This window comes from Cherax quadricarinatus, chromosome 50 (assembly GCF_038502225.1).
Source record: "Cherax quadricarinatus isolate ZL_2023a chromosome 50, ASM3850222v1, whole genome shotgun sequence".
Taxonomy (NCBI): domain Eukaryota; kingdom Metazoa; phylum Arthropoda; class Malacostraca; order Decapoda; family Parastacidae; genus Cherax; species Cherax quadricarinatus.
Genome location: NC_091341.1, coordinates 22,303,606 through 22,320,691, shown reverse-complemented (window position 1 = coordinate 22,320,691; position 17,086 = coordinate 22,303,606). Strand labels below are relative to the sequence as shown.

The 17,086-nt window shown below is 37.3% G+C and overlaps 1 protein-coding gene across 2 annotated transcripts; it reads left to right on the top strand.

Annotated features, from left to right (window-relative positions):
• The first annotated feature begins 297 nt into the window (after positions 1-297).
• Positions 298-12,103, top strand: LOC128695439 (AP-4 complex accessory subunit Tepsin). Of its 2 annotated transcripts, none has more exons than XM_053786055.2 (8): positions 298-442; positions 1,575-1,647; positions 2,831-2,922; positions 3,754-3,915; positions 6,334-6,394; positions 7,071-7,210; positions 9,425-9,623; positions 10,603-12,103. In XM_053786055.2, the coding sequence occupies exons 1-8, from the start codon at positions 395-397 to the stop codon at positions 11,226-11,228; spliced, it is 1,401 nt and encodes a 466-aa protein (XP_053642030.1). In that variant the 5' UTR covers positions 298-394; the 3' UTR covers positions 11,229-12,103. The 2 variants fall into 2 exon arrangements, with proteins under 2 accessions (XP_053642030.1, XP_053642031.1); XM_053786056.2 differs by having other exon boundaries at positions 312-442; positions 2,836-2,922.
• Positions 12,104-17,086: the final 4,983 nt, after the last annotated feature.

The window sequence follows — 17,086 nt, the reverse complement described above, 5'->3', positions numbered from 1 at the left end:
CTCTGTTATATAAGTAAAGTTTATTCGAATAGCGGATGATGTCCCCTAGCCGAATATAAGTTAAATCTATATATTAGCCAAATGGTAAAGTATATGCGGAGTAAAAGACGGTAAATTGCTAATTTTCGGATAATTTTTGATGGAATTAGAAAGCTTAATGGAAACAGAACCTGTGCTTTATTTTCACCATATTTTCAGCTTTCACTACCAATATACTCAGTATTTACGGCACAATGCTCGGTAATATCATGGGATAAATTCAAAAGTGATGCCATATTTTTATTTATTCCACAGGTTAAGGTTGGTGAGTGCTTAAATCTCCAGCTAGTGGGGAGAAAAATAATGTGGTGGTTGGTTATTTTGCCCGTGATTGTCTGGCTGGAGGTAAACAAACATGGAGCTGCTGAGGGAGGCCAAGAGTGTCGTCGACTTCGCTACTTATGTATGTCTGATGGATAAGATACATGACTAGCAGGATGTATACACCCAGAAGTGCGCAACACTTGGGTATCTTTACTGAGGAAACGTTTCACCACATAGTGGCTTCATCAGTCCCTTATAAAAGACTGGTGGAGATCAGAAAAATAGAAGATAATCAGTCTCTGAGGGACTGATTACCTCCTGATAAGCTCCCTCCTCACATCTTCCAAGACTTTTCTTTGTATTGGAATAATAAAGTCACTGGTTACGATACGTTTCCACAGTAAAAATACCCAAATGTTGCATATGTGTCTTATTCAACTACTTGACAGTTTTGTTAAGTATTAATATAGTAATATAGGCGAGGGTTATCTTTATTATAAAACAGTTTTGTTAACTAGTGGCTTTTTCAGTTCAATGTGGAGATCATTTGCAAAAGACAATGGAAGATGAAGTAATCAGTCCTTCAGCCTTAACAGGTGTTCAGTCCCTTTGTCTTGATCAGCCTGAAGCAGAGGCAGAAGTCTGGAGTCTGAAGAGAGGTGCAGCAGTTGAAGACATTGTTGCAGGTGGACAGAACCCACTAGTGGCAATACATTGTGTCAATTCATGCTTTACAGGTTTCGGACTCCTTCTGCAGACTCATTACAAGCCAGCAAAATGCTCGAACCATTTTGGTATTCAGTCTTTCTTACCATAAATAGTTATTAACATTATTATTTTTGTTGCTGTCACTTGCAGTTTTCAACCACCTTAACATTTTGTTATTATCAATAAAAATTTGCTGTTATCCTTACTAGTTAACTATCATATCAGAGATATAATCACAGTGTGATCAAACCATATCAAATCATATCCTGTAGGTAAGTAAATAAATTTTGACAAAGGGGAAAGCTTCCTGCTTTTAGGTTGAAAATGGGTTGCTGGGTTCTTAATCAGGTACTTATGCCACTCAAATACTACCACCATGGGTAGGTGATTCAGCATCATAGAATTATGACTGACTGACTTTTACAACAGTATAATTATCTTTTATTTCTTATTTTAATTGTTATATTAATTGGAATGTATATTAAACTATAATAGCATTGCAGTTTCAGACAAGAAAAGTAACTTTACACTCTCCTAAACTAACACCATTTTTTTCTTTACAGTATCCACTTCTGAACAAAGCAACAGTTGACAATGATGCACCAATACCAGGATACCTTTTTGAAGAGATCATCAGTATCCTTTTGTATGTCATACTTAAGGTTGTGAGTTTAGTTGATTGTATGCACATATAATCAAATTTCAATACAGAATACAAAAGAAAAGTTGAGTTAGCAGAGTTATTATGTGCAGCTCTAAACTAAGATATAGAGCAACACAAAACTACATAGCACATGAGAGACACTAAAACACTTTGTGAAGATTAACAGATGTTAGCTTTTATAATTCTGCTGTTCTTAAAAATAAAATTAAAAAATTAAAGACATTTTATGTGTATCCAGAAATTAAACTACTGGTAGTACTGTTACATTTATACAGTATGTTCTTAGGCCTGTTAGGTCTTCTGATGGAAAAAGATGGGGGTCCAAACCCAGTTTCTTCTTTCATTAAAAGTTAATACAGTACCTTCCCACATTATGATAGTAGATATTTGGGTAGAAGTTATGACATTCTGTTCAGTAGTGTGTACATAGTGTTATGAGCTTCTAGCAGCAGTGGATCCACCAGAAATGAGTTGGTCAGGAAATCTGTTGACCACATCCAAACCTCCATGAAAGTGGGCCATGATTATGGCACTCAGTTAATTTACACTTTAATGTAGATACATGACAAGTGTTGTAGCAGCTCCTTAATCATAGAACACATGAGCACCTGCTAAAGGTGTTATGTTAACTCATTTACTTAATCTTCTAGAGCTGTTGTTCCCCCCCCCCTTGTCAGGCTTGTGACCTTAGTAACATCTGGTATGGCAGCTCCACATAGACATGTATGGTGTGAGAGCAGAAGGACCTTGCCTTCCTCCCATTTTTATCTGTCATAGAGGACAGTAGTCTGCCTTTTGAAGGGTCAAAAATTTGATTGTTTGATTGGTGAGAATGGCAAGGTGACTTTTTAAAATAATTATTGAATGTGTTGACCTCAAATCACCCCCATGAAGTTGAGTTATAGCTGTTAATAATAGTACAATATACACTTAACACAACTGTTATTTTAGGATGCAATTATTTTTTTTTTTTTTAGGAAAGTAACTTTATAACTACATATTAATTATACAGGCACTGATATTAAAAAAATATAAGTACAATAATTAATACAGTAATACCTTTGGTCTGTCAGAAAATCCTGTTCTATTGTCCACTTTTTACAATTTGTGAGTTTACAAAATTTGTGACTATAGTTCTTTCTTAACATGCTTTTGAATTGAGCCATCATTCTTCTGGTCATCGGCAGCTTCTCGTTGATTTTCTCCTGACTCGACTACAAAGTTCATCATGGCCTGGAAAGCAAAAGGTATAGGGATACCCCTGTAGTTTTACCCTGTGTTAATTGTTTTTTTTTTTAGTACTTCATTCTCATACAGTTATTGAGACTACTTCCCTTGATTAAATTAATAATTGCCACATTCTTGTAGGTGAATGAAAAAAAATTCCTACTTATAAATAAAAAAAGGCACAATACCATGACTGGAACGATACACAGATAACCCACACATAGAAGAGAGGAGCTTATGATGACATTTCAGTCTGACTTGGACCATCCTGCTCTCCTTTTCGTTAGTTGGACCGAAACGTCGTCGTAAGCTCGTCTCTTCTATGTGCTCGTTATTTGTGTAAAATTCCTACTTAGCTGGCCACAATAAATATAATTCTTTCTCACTACTGCTTATTGATGCAATCTCTGATATGTCAATATATTGCATTATAAATGTTTCATATTTGTTATTTATTGTATGTACAGTACTGTAAGGATATGACAGTTTTTGTAACATAATATTTTTATTTTTGTAAGCATATTACTTATTTGATCAACAGTACAGTAGAGTATTCAAAAATGAACTTACAAAGCCATTTTAAAATTAATGTGCTGTATTGTATATATACAATTAATGAATGTATGACAAACATTTTCCATATTAGAAAATTTTAAAATGATAGAATTGAATGGGTTGAGTCTCAGAAAATAATTGAGAGGTAAACTGTGTCTTCCTAACTGTTTTTGGTTCTCACCCAGGGTACTTCAGTCAACCATTATCAAACTAAAAGGTTAGCTAATCAAGTGACCACTCTACTCTTTCTTATACCGTATATGCTGTACTAACAAGCGTGAATGTTTTCTCCTCAGGTAATACGCATATTACAGCACACATGTTCTCGTGGACACCGAGGAGTGCGAGTCTACCTGCGGGGTAAGGATGGAGAGATTCGGAAAGCTGCGGCATCAGGTGGTCCTCCAGACCCCGTGCTGGCCAACACACCACAACTCTTTCTTAGTTCAGCAATACAGGTGTGAGCTATGATCCTTTGCCATATATCAGAAATATGATTATATATATGGCACCTTTTTCACAGTTTTTATTTGTAGATCAATTGCAGATACATATTCTGTTTTTTGCTTTAAAATTTTAGAGTATAGCTCAGCATTAGGAAATTGTCCAAATAATTTTTTGCCATTTTTTCTAGATTTAATGGGACTACCCCTCAAGGAAGGTTCCTTGATGTTGGTGAGGGGCTCTTGATTTAGGGAATTGGATCTGTGCTCCAGTTCCCCGAATTAAGCCTGAATGCCTTCCACATAACCCCCCCCCCCAGGCGCTGTATAATCCTCCAGGTTTAGCGCTTCCCCCTTGATTATAATAATAATAAATAATTAATGGGACTACTTATAATGTTCCAGAGAGCTCATCGTTAGACGAAATTATCGTTAGCTGAATTAATTTTCCCCATAAGAAATAATGGAGATCCAATTAATCCGTTCCAGACAGCCAAACGTATTAAAAAAATCATTCTTTTTTCATGAAATATACATTTCCCTACAAAGAAAACAATGAGACATGAACAATAACTATATAAATAAATGTTAAAATGACACTTACCTTTATTGAAGAGTACTGATGAGTGATGAGACACTGTTTTTCTTGAACACTCTGGGATTTTCCGAGTGATACATGAGTAAAGGCTTCAGTTTGCAATCCCCACTAGCATTACAACAGAACAAGAAAGTTAGCCTGTCTTTCATAGGCTTGTGTCCTGGGAGTGCCTTTTCCTCCTGAGTAATGTAGGTCCTGTTTTTATTTTCTTCCAGAACAGGCCTGTTTCGTCACAATTGAACACTTTTTCTGGTTGGAATTTTTCAGCTTCGCCATGCTTTATCACCCTGTGTATGCCACTACGATTCTTAAATCTCTCAAACCAACCTTTGCTGGCCTTAAATTCACCAATATGAGCACTAGTTCCAGGCATTTTTTCCTGTTCTCCTGGGTGTTAGTTGACTGGTGTGGGTTGCATCCTGGGGGACAAGATTAAGGACCCCAGTGGAAATAAGTTAGACAGTCCTCGATGACACACTGACTTTCTTGGGTTATCCTGGGTGGCTAACCCTCTGGGGTTAATTGTTTCTCGTTAAGCCACACCAACAACACACTCTCCACATCTTCGAGTAGTACAGCTGACGGTGATGCAGCAGCAGCTGACCGTGGTACGATAGTATTTCGATAGTATTTCTCACCCCTTTTACCACAGGGTTGGCACTTGAAGCTTTCTTTGGGCCTATTGTGGGTTATTTAGCAGTTACAAGCACTAAAAACAATGGAATAATACAAAATGTATCAAATGTATGCATGGAACCGGCCACCCTGGCTTGTAAACAATGACGGCAGGGCAGTTGAGGCACTCAGGCTGGACGGACAGGTTCAGGACAAGTCATGTTGGTCAAGTTTTTCATCGTTGGCTGGGCCAAAATTTTTACGCTCAAACGCTTTGTTGGGCGAATTTATCGTTAGACGATGCCTTTGTTAGCCGAGGGTCCACTGTAGTTTGACAGGAAAGTAGCACAGCTCATAAAAGTTAGACCTTTGAGTTTATGACAGATATGTTTCTTGGAAACTCATTATATTTTGTTAAAGAAATTCTTTATATGAAAAGGTCTTCGGACAAATTAAAGCCATTGACTGATTTTCCCAACTTGTTTTCTGTTTTTCACCTGCAAAAACAAATTCTGATTTTATGTATATGGTCTCGGCATGCATGTGCATACACTCTTACATACCCTTATACTCATACTGTCACACTCATTAGAAAAATAAGAATGAAGCACTGAAGTAGACCTACTGGTCCATACTTGGCAGGTCATTCTTAAATCCTACTCTTGTCATTCTCAAGTTTATCCAACATATACTTAAAGTTGCTCAGGGTTTTCACTTCATTGACCCTAGCTGTTGGCAGATTTTTCTACTCATCAACAATATTGCTCAACCATTACTATTTATTCTCTATATTTTCCAAACCTACATCGATCCAACTTGAATCCATCAGTTAGTGTTTTTTTTTTTTTGTAGGATATCCTCAGTACCCTCTTTATATGTCGTTTATAGGAGGGCCCTGCATATACAGCACCTTCTTTTCAGTGTACCACATTTTCATTGGCTTCAAATTGAGCCGAGCTATTGTTCATTATGTTCCACCTACCGGCAAGTCACCAGTGGGTGGAGCAGTGGCTGTCTTCCACTTATATACCTCCATCTTATCTTCTCTCATTCTGTGACTTTTGCATTCTTTCTCACTCTTTGACACTGTCACTCTTACTTCCCTTCCCTCTCTCACTGATGCCTCATTAATTCTTGTAATTTGCCTTGCGAGGTGACTGCACACTTAAGTTTTTATGTGTCACTTAAGTTCATGAGTTTGAGATATTTGCAACTTGCAGGAGCTGCTGGCACTGCTCTTTGACCCCAGAACTATGAAGGATGATGAACTATGGATGGCAGGTAAGTAATACTGTAGTGCTCTACATAATTGCTTACTTGACTGAAGCTCAATTGGATGGCAAATTTGGCAGTTGTTTCTGTAGCTCAGCTTGACTTGAGTTTTGAATGTGAGACACTGGGAGCTTTTGAAATATGTGTGAAAAAATTATATATAGTTATTTGTCTGTAGGACTGAGGCAGTGACTATTTACTAGCACTAAGAAGTATGACTATTTCAGTAACTTGTATGTATACAATCTTGAAGAAATCGAAACTCTCTCTTATGTATAATGATATCTTGTAGGCTTCAAGAAATAGCTAATACACTGTATTAGTTTTTTTATGTACATTTTATACAGGCCAGTTTGATGTATTGAATAAGGCATTGTGCTTATAAACATTGTATTTTTTTTATTCTTTGAAACATTTTATATTTTAATCTTAGAAACATTTTAATTTATTCTTATGAACATCTTTTTTTTATTTTATTTTTTATATATATTTTTACCAACCAGTTTTTGCTCAAAATTTTCATCATCAATTTATATTTACTAATTTGTTGCATTTTTCTCTCTCTGGTATTTATTACCATATTCTCTTACATTATTTTTTGGGCATATATAAATAAATGTAATTTTTTAAAAAATGCAAATTAGTTTATGACACAAGTGGAATTACTTTCATCATTATCTTCCAGGAAAAGAAAACAGTGAAGGCAGCAATAGTAGCAGTCAAGAATCATCGTGTACGCGAGGCTATGGCTCATATGGCACAAAAGGAAAATACCAAGGCTTTGGTAGCTCACCAGTCAGTCAAGGTGAAAATTTGGTGACACAGGTTTGTATTATGCATTTTCTTTTGCTTTTAATTTAGAATGATGCAGAGAGAATTTTTCAGAAGTAGCTTATAGAGTTACACAGCCACCAGTACAGTGTCTTATGCTTGAACAGAATCATTATCTTTTGGGACAGAGGAATTATTCATTTTAGCATGTTAAGAGGTATGTACCTGCATTATCAGTCTGAGTAGCAAAGAATATAAAGACAATACCATGACTGGAACAATACACAAACAACCTGCACATAGGAGAAAGAAACTTATGATGATGTTTTGGTCCAACTTGGACCATTAACTAGTCACACACTATTTAAGGGTCCATGTCAGACCAAAGCATCGTCATAGGTTTCGACAGTGTGTGGGTTATTTGTGTATCTGAGTAGCAAGTTATATGTCTGATGCAGAAGTAGAAAGTATGTTGATAGCAACAATATGGATGAAAAGACACGAGTGCATACACTTAGGACATCCTTATTGGATATATTTTGGTGCTGGGACCTTACAGGAACTATTTTGTGACTGTGTTACAGTGTACCAACTTTCTCATGAAGCTTTGCATAAGTTAATACAAGATAAAAAAAAAGATTTATTCATTGCACTAGTCCTCTCCCACTGAAGCAGTGTGACACAAAAAGAAAGTTTTTCTTTTTGCATGTAGTAACTACAAGATAGTATTGTATCATATTATGAGGGCATTTCAATAAGTAGCAAGACCTTTTGGGCTTGGAAACTAATTATCTGGGTCTGGGCAAGTCTGAATAGAGTGCTGTTACACGTGAGTGCTTCTTATTAAACCAGTGGATCATGCCAAGTGCCCTTGTTATAGGGCTGCTCCTGTTGTAGGGCTGTCAACAGTCCTCCACTTGACAAATGCTCACCATGCCCCTGCCATAGGGCTGTAATTGGTCTGTCGCTAGTACAAACCCCGACACTCCTTCAGGAGTCACTGCCAGGTCACCACATGGAGAAGACCCAGGCCAGGACCCATCCTGGCAGACCTGCCGGAACCTGATCATGCCAAATCATGGAACAGGTGGGATGGAACTCATGGCAAGTGAGTCCTAAAACTCACAGGCCAGTGTGTTATAAGATAATGACAATTTGATTCATCGTAATACCTCACCAGCAGTTTCAAGATGACTGAGTGTACACAAACAGTCAAACATTAAAATGCACAGTATGATCCAGTTGTGCATGTTAAGAATACAGTTTGCTGAAATTCAACACTAAATCTTGGGGGTGTATAGACTTAACTTCATATGAAGGAAATATGCTTGAGCAGGTGTATTTTATTTAGTTATGGCAAGACAAGTAACAACCAGGACACTCAACTATTTTCCTCCATTCATGAATGTTTGAAGCAATGATGTAGCTGTGTTATTGGCTCCACATGGAGCTGTGTAGGCATGCATATGTAAGCTTTTATTAGCTTATTAAAATTCTTTCTTCTTTCATCAAACTGGCCATATCCCACTGAGGAAGGGTGGCCCAAAAAGAAAAACAAAAGTTTCTCGTTTTAACTTTAGTAATGTATAAACGAGAAGAGGTTACTAGCCCCTTTGCTCCCAGCATTTTAGTCGCCTCTTATGACACTCATGGCTAATAGAAGAAGAATTCTGTTCCACTTTCCCATGGAGAACCAACCTACCTACCTAATTAAATGTCCTCATTATTGTACTGTTGGCACATAGTTTAGTGCATGCTGATTTATTTCTTTCTTTCAACGCACCAGCCGTATCCCACTGAGGCGGGGTGGCTCAAAAGGATAAACGAAAGTTCCTCCTTTTAAATTTAGTAATATATACAGAAGGGGTTACTAGCCCCTTGCTCCTGGCACTTTAGTCGCCTCTTACGACATGCATGGCTTATGGAGGAAGAATTCTGTTCCACTTCCCCATGGAGATAAGAGGAAATAAACAAGAACAAGAACTAGAAAGAAAACAGCAGAAAACCCAGAGGGGTGTGTGTATATATATGCTTGCACATATATGTGTAGTGTGACCTAAGTGTAAGTAGAAGTAGCAAGACGTACCTGAAATCTTTCAAGTTTATGAGACAGAAAAAAGGACACCAGCAATCCTACCATCATGTAAAACAATTACAGGCTTCCGTTTTACACTCACTTGGCAAGACAGTATTACCTCCCTGGGCGGTTGCTGTCTACCAACCTACTACCTAGGATGCTGATTTATATACAATAATTATTTGCTTTAGGTACGTGGCATTGTCGAACGTGTGATGTCTCCCTCTGGGGATGCCAAGAGGTTTGGAATGGATTTTCTTCAGGGTGAAAAGGGGGACTACCAGCCCCTCTCTTTGCCATCCCTTGGTTCATCATTATCCTGCCCTTCACAGCTCGCTCAGCAGCCTCATATACCAGTTCTTTCCACTTCACATTCTACTAGATATAAAGGTACAGATGTGTTACCAGTAAGTTGTATTATTGCACAGGAGTGAATGTAGCCATCCATTTATTACCTATGTTTGGTTGTGTTTGTGGTGTCTTTTCTTTACAAATGGAAGTGTCTAAATTTAGATACTTGAATGGATGTATTAGCAGATGAATCCTTGAAGTGAAGAACAAGGTGAATCTCAGTATATGTGTGTTAAGAAATCTTTGGATAAAAACTTTATCAATGGATACAAAACTTAAGAATGTGTCAGTGCTGATGCATTTGTGTGTGTGTGTGTGTGTGTGTGTGTGTATACTCACCTGATTGTGGTTGCAGAGATTGAGTCATAGCTCCTGGCCCTGCCTTGTGTGTGTGTGGGGGGGGGTGTAATTACCTGATAAAGGTAAATATAGTATTTGTAGCTATAGAAGAAAATCTCTGCTTGTTTGGTGTCCTTTGTTTAGTATTTAATCTACATTCACATATTCTGTTTTCTAGTCTTCATTTTTTTTAACCAAGATACAATTATACTCTGTAATATTATAATTTTCTTTAAAACTAAGAATTTGTAGGTCTGATTTTTTCCCCATACTGAGTGCATTCACATAAATAAAAGTTAATAGAAGAGCTTAGAGTTTGCTTTCTTGGCCCCACCTGCCACGTTACAATGCAATTCATTCCTACTTTGTAATTTTTTCTGATGGGAAATTATCATGTGATTGTCAGTATCTTATTATATAAGGTACTTTTATTACAAAAGATTAATATTAAAGTGTTGGATTTTCACTTTTATTGCTTTTAAACCATACCCCGGCCGGGATTGAACCCGCGGTCAGAGAGTCTCAAAACTCCAGACCGTCGCGTTAGCCACTAGTGGCTAACGCGACGGTCTGGAGTTTTGAGACTCTCTGACCGCGGGTTCAATCCCAGCTGGGGTATGGTTTGTTTGCAATCGTGTCATTACGATTTCGTGAGTCAGTTTTATTGCTTTTGTTTCAGCACACAGGACAGGTCGACCAGGAGGAGGATGGGAAAGCGACGAAGAAACCCAGGAAGCCTCTTCTCTAAATTCTGAAACTGACCTTTCTCTTGGACTAGCAGACCAGCAGCAAGGTGAAGAGCAAATACCAGGAATAGTTGAGGAAGAATTTCTCAGCAATATTTTTGATGCAAAAATGTCATGGCCTGTGGATCATGATAGGCTCGTGGAGCTTTGTCAGAAATGTGCAGCATTGGATCTTGCAGTATTATTAGAGAAGATTAATGGGAAAATTGTATTTCTGAATGATAGTACTACCCAATTAGAAGGTTCTGAAGTTAGTCATTCTGGTGCATCCCAGATGATTAGTAACACCGAAAACAAACTTGAAACGGGCATTTCTTCAAAGGAAGTCTTGACTAACAATGCTGTATTACCCTCAGATACAGTGAGTGTTGCAACAACAAGGATGCTCATACTTCTTCTCCTTGTGGAATTTGGCATTCATTATGATGTATTCTCTCCAAATTTAGTAAATTCTGCTTTAGGGAAAACTTTTCAAAGGCTTACTGAAAATCTAAGTTTGAAACAAATGGTTCGAACAAAGGCAAAGAAGCTGTCACTGATTTCTTGTAAATTTATGTGAATAAATTTAGAGAACACATTATTACTGCTTTACCCATGGCTGGACAGATGACTGATGGACACTTGGGTGACAGACATTTGACCTAAGGACAATTGGCCAAAGGGACATTTCACCGAACAGATTATTAGGTTAGGTTAGGGTTATTTTATGGTCTTTTTAATGTTAAAAAAATTATTGATTTTTCTCATCTTTCTGAGCTTGTTTTGCTGTTGGAAGTAGTAATCAAGAAGGTAGTAATACAAAATCTTCATAAAAAGAGGACAGAACACTACAGGTTTGGTATTTCTCAGAGTACAATAATAATATAGAGATCATATTACTACAATAGCCAAAGGAATTGCCATTTTCATAATGAATAAATCAGACTTTGAAGAATGAGACACTTCTGCAACATTTTTGAATCTTTATTAAGGAAAGATTGATGAACTGAACACATTGATTCCAGGGACTGATTACCTCAAACTCCTCTATTTCCACCGTTCTTCTTTGTATTAGACTGATGAAGCCACTATGTGGCAAAACGTTTCCTCAATAAAGGTTCCAAAATGTTGGACAAGTGTCTTATTCTTTAACTTATCAGTTTCTAAACCACTTATCACAAATCATATTTTAATGATAAAACCTCATTGAGCACATGAGGTCGCTCTCCCACACCTTCCTGAATGCCACCTCTCCCTTTACCATAAGTTTACTTAGCAGTATTTAGTGTTAAGCGAACTTTTCAGTGTTTGTAATTACCTCTAGATTTAGCTGAATCTAATGATACTAGACTTTTATTTATTTAACGAATTATTTTATCATTTAATATCAGTAATACATATGAATATTTCCAGTGTATTCTTATTTTCCCATTAAAGCTCTCACTGTTTTTAACAGTAAGTGTGTGTTTTTGAGCCTACTGTCCCTTGTATAACCATACACACGTCACACCAGGTGTGTAACATTGGTAATAAGCAGTACTGAATGATCATCACTGGTTTAGTGCCATACCCTGCAAGGGAAGTGCCTGGATGCTGGTAAAGGACTATTGATCCAAGGACCTGGAACTATTCTCCCTTTTCATGGATTGAATCTGATTGCCTGCCATTTTTGTATGGGTTTAGTGCTCCTCTGATGAAACACTAAATAAATTTAATGGTATACAAGAATAATGGATAAATATTATTACAAGAGAACGACAATTGTATCCCAGCTGAGATATAATGGTAATGAGAGTTGGAAAGTCAGCAACAGTTTTTGAGTGGAGTGCTTTGATAATGGTGAATAATATTTGATATAAGAACCTGGAGCTATCCCTACTCTTCCTGGAATCAAATGTATAGGCAGGCCCTGCTTATACAGCAGGTTAGGTTCTGAGCTACTGTAGGGCCCTGCTTATACAGCAGGTTAGGTTCTGAGCCCCTCATGGAAGGTTCCTTGATGTTGGTGAGGGGCTCTTGATTCAGGGAATTGGATCTGTGCTCCAGTTCCCCGAATTAAGCCTGAATGCCTTCCACATCCCCCTCCCCTGGGCGCTGTATAATCCTACGGGTTTAGCGCTTCCCCCTTGATTATAATAATAATAATAATAGGTTCTGAGCTACTGTAGGGCCCTGCTTATACAGCAGGTTAGGTTCTGAGCTACTGTAGGGCCCTGCTTATACAGCAGGTTAGGTTCTGGGCAACTGTAGGGCCCTGCTTATATAGCAGGTTAGGTTCTGAGCTACTGTAGGGCCCTGCTTATACAGCAGGTTAGGTTCTGGGCAACTGTAGGGCCCTGCTTATACAGCAGGTTAGGTTCTGGGCAACTGTAGGGCCCTGCTTATATAGCAGGTTAGGTTCTGAGCTACTGTAGGGCCCTGCTTATACAGCAGGTTAGGTTCTGGGCAAATGTAGGGCCCTGCTTATACAGCAGGTTAGATTCTGGGCAACTGTAGGGCCCTGCTTATACAGCAGGTTAGGTTCTGGGCAACTGTAGGGCCCTGCTTATACAGCAGGTTAGGTTCTGGGCAACTGTAGGGCCCTGCTTATACAGCAGGTTAGGTTCTGGGCAAATGTAGGGCCCTGCTTATACAGCAGGTTAGATTCTGGGCAACTGTAGGGCCCTGCTTATACAGCAGGTTAGGTTCTGGGCAACTGTAGGGCCCTGCTTATACAGCAGGTTAGGTTCTGGGCAACTGTAGGGCCCTGCTTATACAGCAGGTTAGGTTCTGGGCAACTGTAGGGCCCTGCTTATACAGCAGGTTAGGTTCTGGGCAACTGTAGGGCCCTGCTTATACAGCAGGTTAGGTTCTGGGCAACTGTAGGGCCCTGCTTATATAGCAGGTTAGGTTCTGGGCATCTGTAGGGCCCTGCTTATATAGCAGGTTAGGTTCTGAGATACTGTAGGGCCCTGCTTATATAGCAGGTTAGGTTCTGAGCTACTGTAGGGCCCTGCTTATACAGCAGGTTAGGTTCTGGGCAAATGTAGGGCCCTGCTTATACAGCAGGTTAGATTCTGGGCAACTGTAGGGCCCTGTTTATACAGCAGGTTAGGTTCTGGGCAACTGTAGGGCCCTGCTTATACAGCAGGTTAGGTTCTGGGCAACTGTAGGGCCCTGCTTATACAGCAGGTTAGGTTCTGGGCAAATGTAGGGCCCTGCTTATACAGAAGGTTAGATTCTGGGCAACTGTAGGGCCCTGCTTATACAGCAGGTTAGGTTCTGGGCAACTGTAGGGCCCTGCTTATACAGCAGGTTAGGTTCTGGGCAACTGTAGGGCCCTGCTTATACAGCAGGTTAGGTTCTGGGCAACTGTAGGGCCCTGCTTATACAGCAGGTTAGGTTCTGGGCAACTGTAGGGCCCTGCTTATACAGCAGGTTAGGTTCTGGGCAACTGTAGGGCCCTGCTTATATAGCAGGTTAGGTTCTGGGCATCTGTAGGGCCCTGCTTATACAGCAGGTTAGGTTCTGGGCAACTGTAGGGCCCTGCTTATATAGCAGGTTAGGTTCTGGGCATCTGTAGGGCCCTGCTTATACAGCAGGTTAGGTTCTGGGCAACTGTAGGGCCCTGCTTATATAGCAGGTTAAGTTCTGGGCATCTGTAGGGCCCTGCTTATACAGCAGGTTAGGTTCTGGGCTGCTGTAGGGCCCTGCTTATACAGCAGGTTAGGTTCTGGGCTGCTGTAGGGCCCTGCTTATACAGCAGGTTAGGTTCCTGGCTACTGCTGTAAAGCAAAAATTGCTGGAAAGTGATTCGTAGCCTTTTTTTCACATTTAAATGCATATAAAAGCCTAATAACATATTTACACTATGATATATTAAGTGAGCAATGGAGCTAGGTCTGAAAAATGCATATACAGTACACACATTACTTACCTTAAAATGTTTTTGTCCTAAGCTTATAGTGAGTGGTGAATATATTTATAGTAGGAAGTCTGAATAAATGAAGAATGGGTATAAATGAAAACTGCTGAATTAGCGAAACGCCATAAAGCGGGACCTGCCTGTAATTGCCTCCAGGTGCTGTACCTTTGAGGTCAAAAATAATCAAACCTTCCTGGTCTACCTCGCTAGGCAGTACACAAAGGTTTCTACTTGTCAACATCTCGAGAGGTTCCTAGATGTCAGTGAGGGGTTCTTGATCTAAGGAATTGGACTTGTCTTTCCTTAGATTGAAAATGATTGCCTGCTATTTTCCTAGGCATTTGACCCCTGTGGGTTTAGCACCTCCTGCCAAATAAACAGATTAATAATAAATAGGGTAATCATAACTGTTCAGAGGACTGACAATGTGAAGCCCAAGGGAAATCTGTGCCATAACCAGAGATGCAGGAAATCTGTGCCATAACCAGAGATGCAGGAAATCTGTGCCATAACCAGAGATGCAGGAAATCTGTGCCATAACCAGAGATGCAGGAAATCTGTGCCATAACCAGAGATGCAGGAAATCTGTGCCATAACCAGAGATGCAGGAAATCTGTGCCATAACCAGAGATGCAGGAAATCTGTGCCATAACCAGAGATGCAGGAAAGCTAAAGTAAACAAGCCAGGAAAAATGTAGGGTATAAATGGCAAAGAAAAAAAAAGAAAATGCACAGCAAAACTAAGAACTATGTATCCACACAAAAAAATCACAGTGTATAGATGATCTGTATGTATAAGAGTTTACTCTAAAGAATAAAGTCACTATACCGTGACTGGAACAATACAAAGTGGTGTGAGGCCTGGTTGGCAACGCTCTCGCCTCTCACACTGTGTCAGTAAGTTTATTGAGGTATACACAAATACAGTTACATAGAATTATCATACATAGCAGCATATGTGTAGAGAACCTGGGATAACCCAAAAAAGTCAGACAGTGACTTATTTCCATTGGGGTCCATGGTTCAATACCCGGTACGGGTGGAAACAATTGACATGTTTCCTTACACCTGCTGTCCCTGTTCACCTAGCAGTAAGTATGTACCTGGGTGTTAGTGGACTGGTGTGGGTGGCATCCTGGGGGACAAGATTTTAGGACCACAATGGAAATAAGACAGTTCTGGACAATGCACTGATAGCCTGTGTGTCTATCCCTCTGGAGTTTAAAATCCGAGGGGAAGTAATAACAAGGTTCTCCCCTCTGACTTAAACCATTGATAAGTTCCACTTAAACCAGCATCAAGGTCAGTACAAAAGATATATACATGGCAACTACTGGACGGCTACAATATATAAGATAGACAGGAAGGCCTACATCTAATTTCAGATTCACTGAACTGTATGTGTAAAGTGCTGAATGACTCTTACGGGTTTACCTCGCTTTAATAATAATAATAATAATAATAATAATAATAATAATAATAATAATATTATTATATTAATAATAATGGTGATAATAATAACAAAAATAAAAATAATAATAATAATAATAATAATAATACTATTATTATTATTATTATTATTATTATTATATTAATAATAATGATAATAATAACAAAAAATAATAATAATAATAATAATAATAATAATAATAATAATAATAATAAAAATAATAATAATAATAATAAAAATAATAATAATAATAATAATAATAATAAAAATAATAATAATAATAATAATAATAATAATAATAATAATAATAATAAAAATAATAATAATAATAATAATAATAACAATAATAATAATAATAATAATAATAATAATAATAATAATAATAACAATAATAATAATAATAATAATAATAATAATAATAATAATAATATTATTATATTAATAATAATGGTGATAATAATAACAAAAATAAAAACAATAATAATAATAATAATAATAATAATAATAATAATAATAATAATAATAATAACAATAATAATAATAATAATAATAATAATAATAATAATAATAATAATAATAATGATAACAATAATAATAATAATAATAATAATAATAATAATAATATTATTATTATATTAATAATAATGGTGATAATAATAACAAAAATAAAAACAATAATAATAATAATAATAATAATAATAATAATAATAATAACAATAATAATAATAATAATAATAATAATAATAATAATAATAATAATAATAATAATAATAATATTAACAATAATAAAAAAATTGCCACACTAAGAATTCCATTTCTTAAAGAAAGTAACCATTGTGAAAGAAAAAAAAATATTATTAAATATTGACTAGGTGAGTGTAATGGAAAATTCACCTCTATGAGCCAGAGTGAACAACTTTCTAAAAAATCATGCGAATCAATTTGACAAATATTCCACAAAAAAAAATGACCAAACATTGCTATCTGAGCGAAAATCTTTGAGTCATGTTTTAAATTTCACTAATTTCATCAGATTTAATTTTCCTTCAAATGCTTCAGGATTTTTCTCCATTTTTTTGCATAT

Excerpts from the sequence above, each read along its gene's own strand:
- LOC128695439 (XM_053786055.2), top strand. The coding sequence starts at position 395 with ATGGAGCTGCTGAGGGAGGCCAAGAGTGTCGTCGACTTCGCTACTTAT. Across the intron at positions 1,648-2,830 it reads CCTTTTTGAAGAGATCATCA|AATTGAGCCATCATTCTTCT; the intron begins GTATCCTTTTGT and ends AACATGCTTTTG. Across the intron at positions 2,923-3,753 it reads CATGGCCTGGAAAGCAAAAG|GTAATACGCATATTACAGCA; the intron begins GTATAGGGATAC and ends TTTTCTCCTCAG.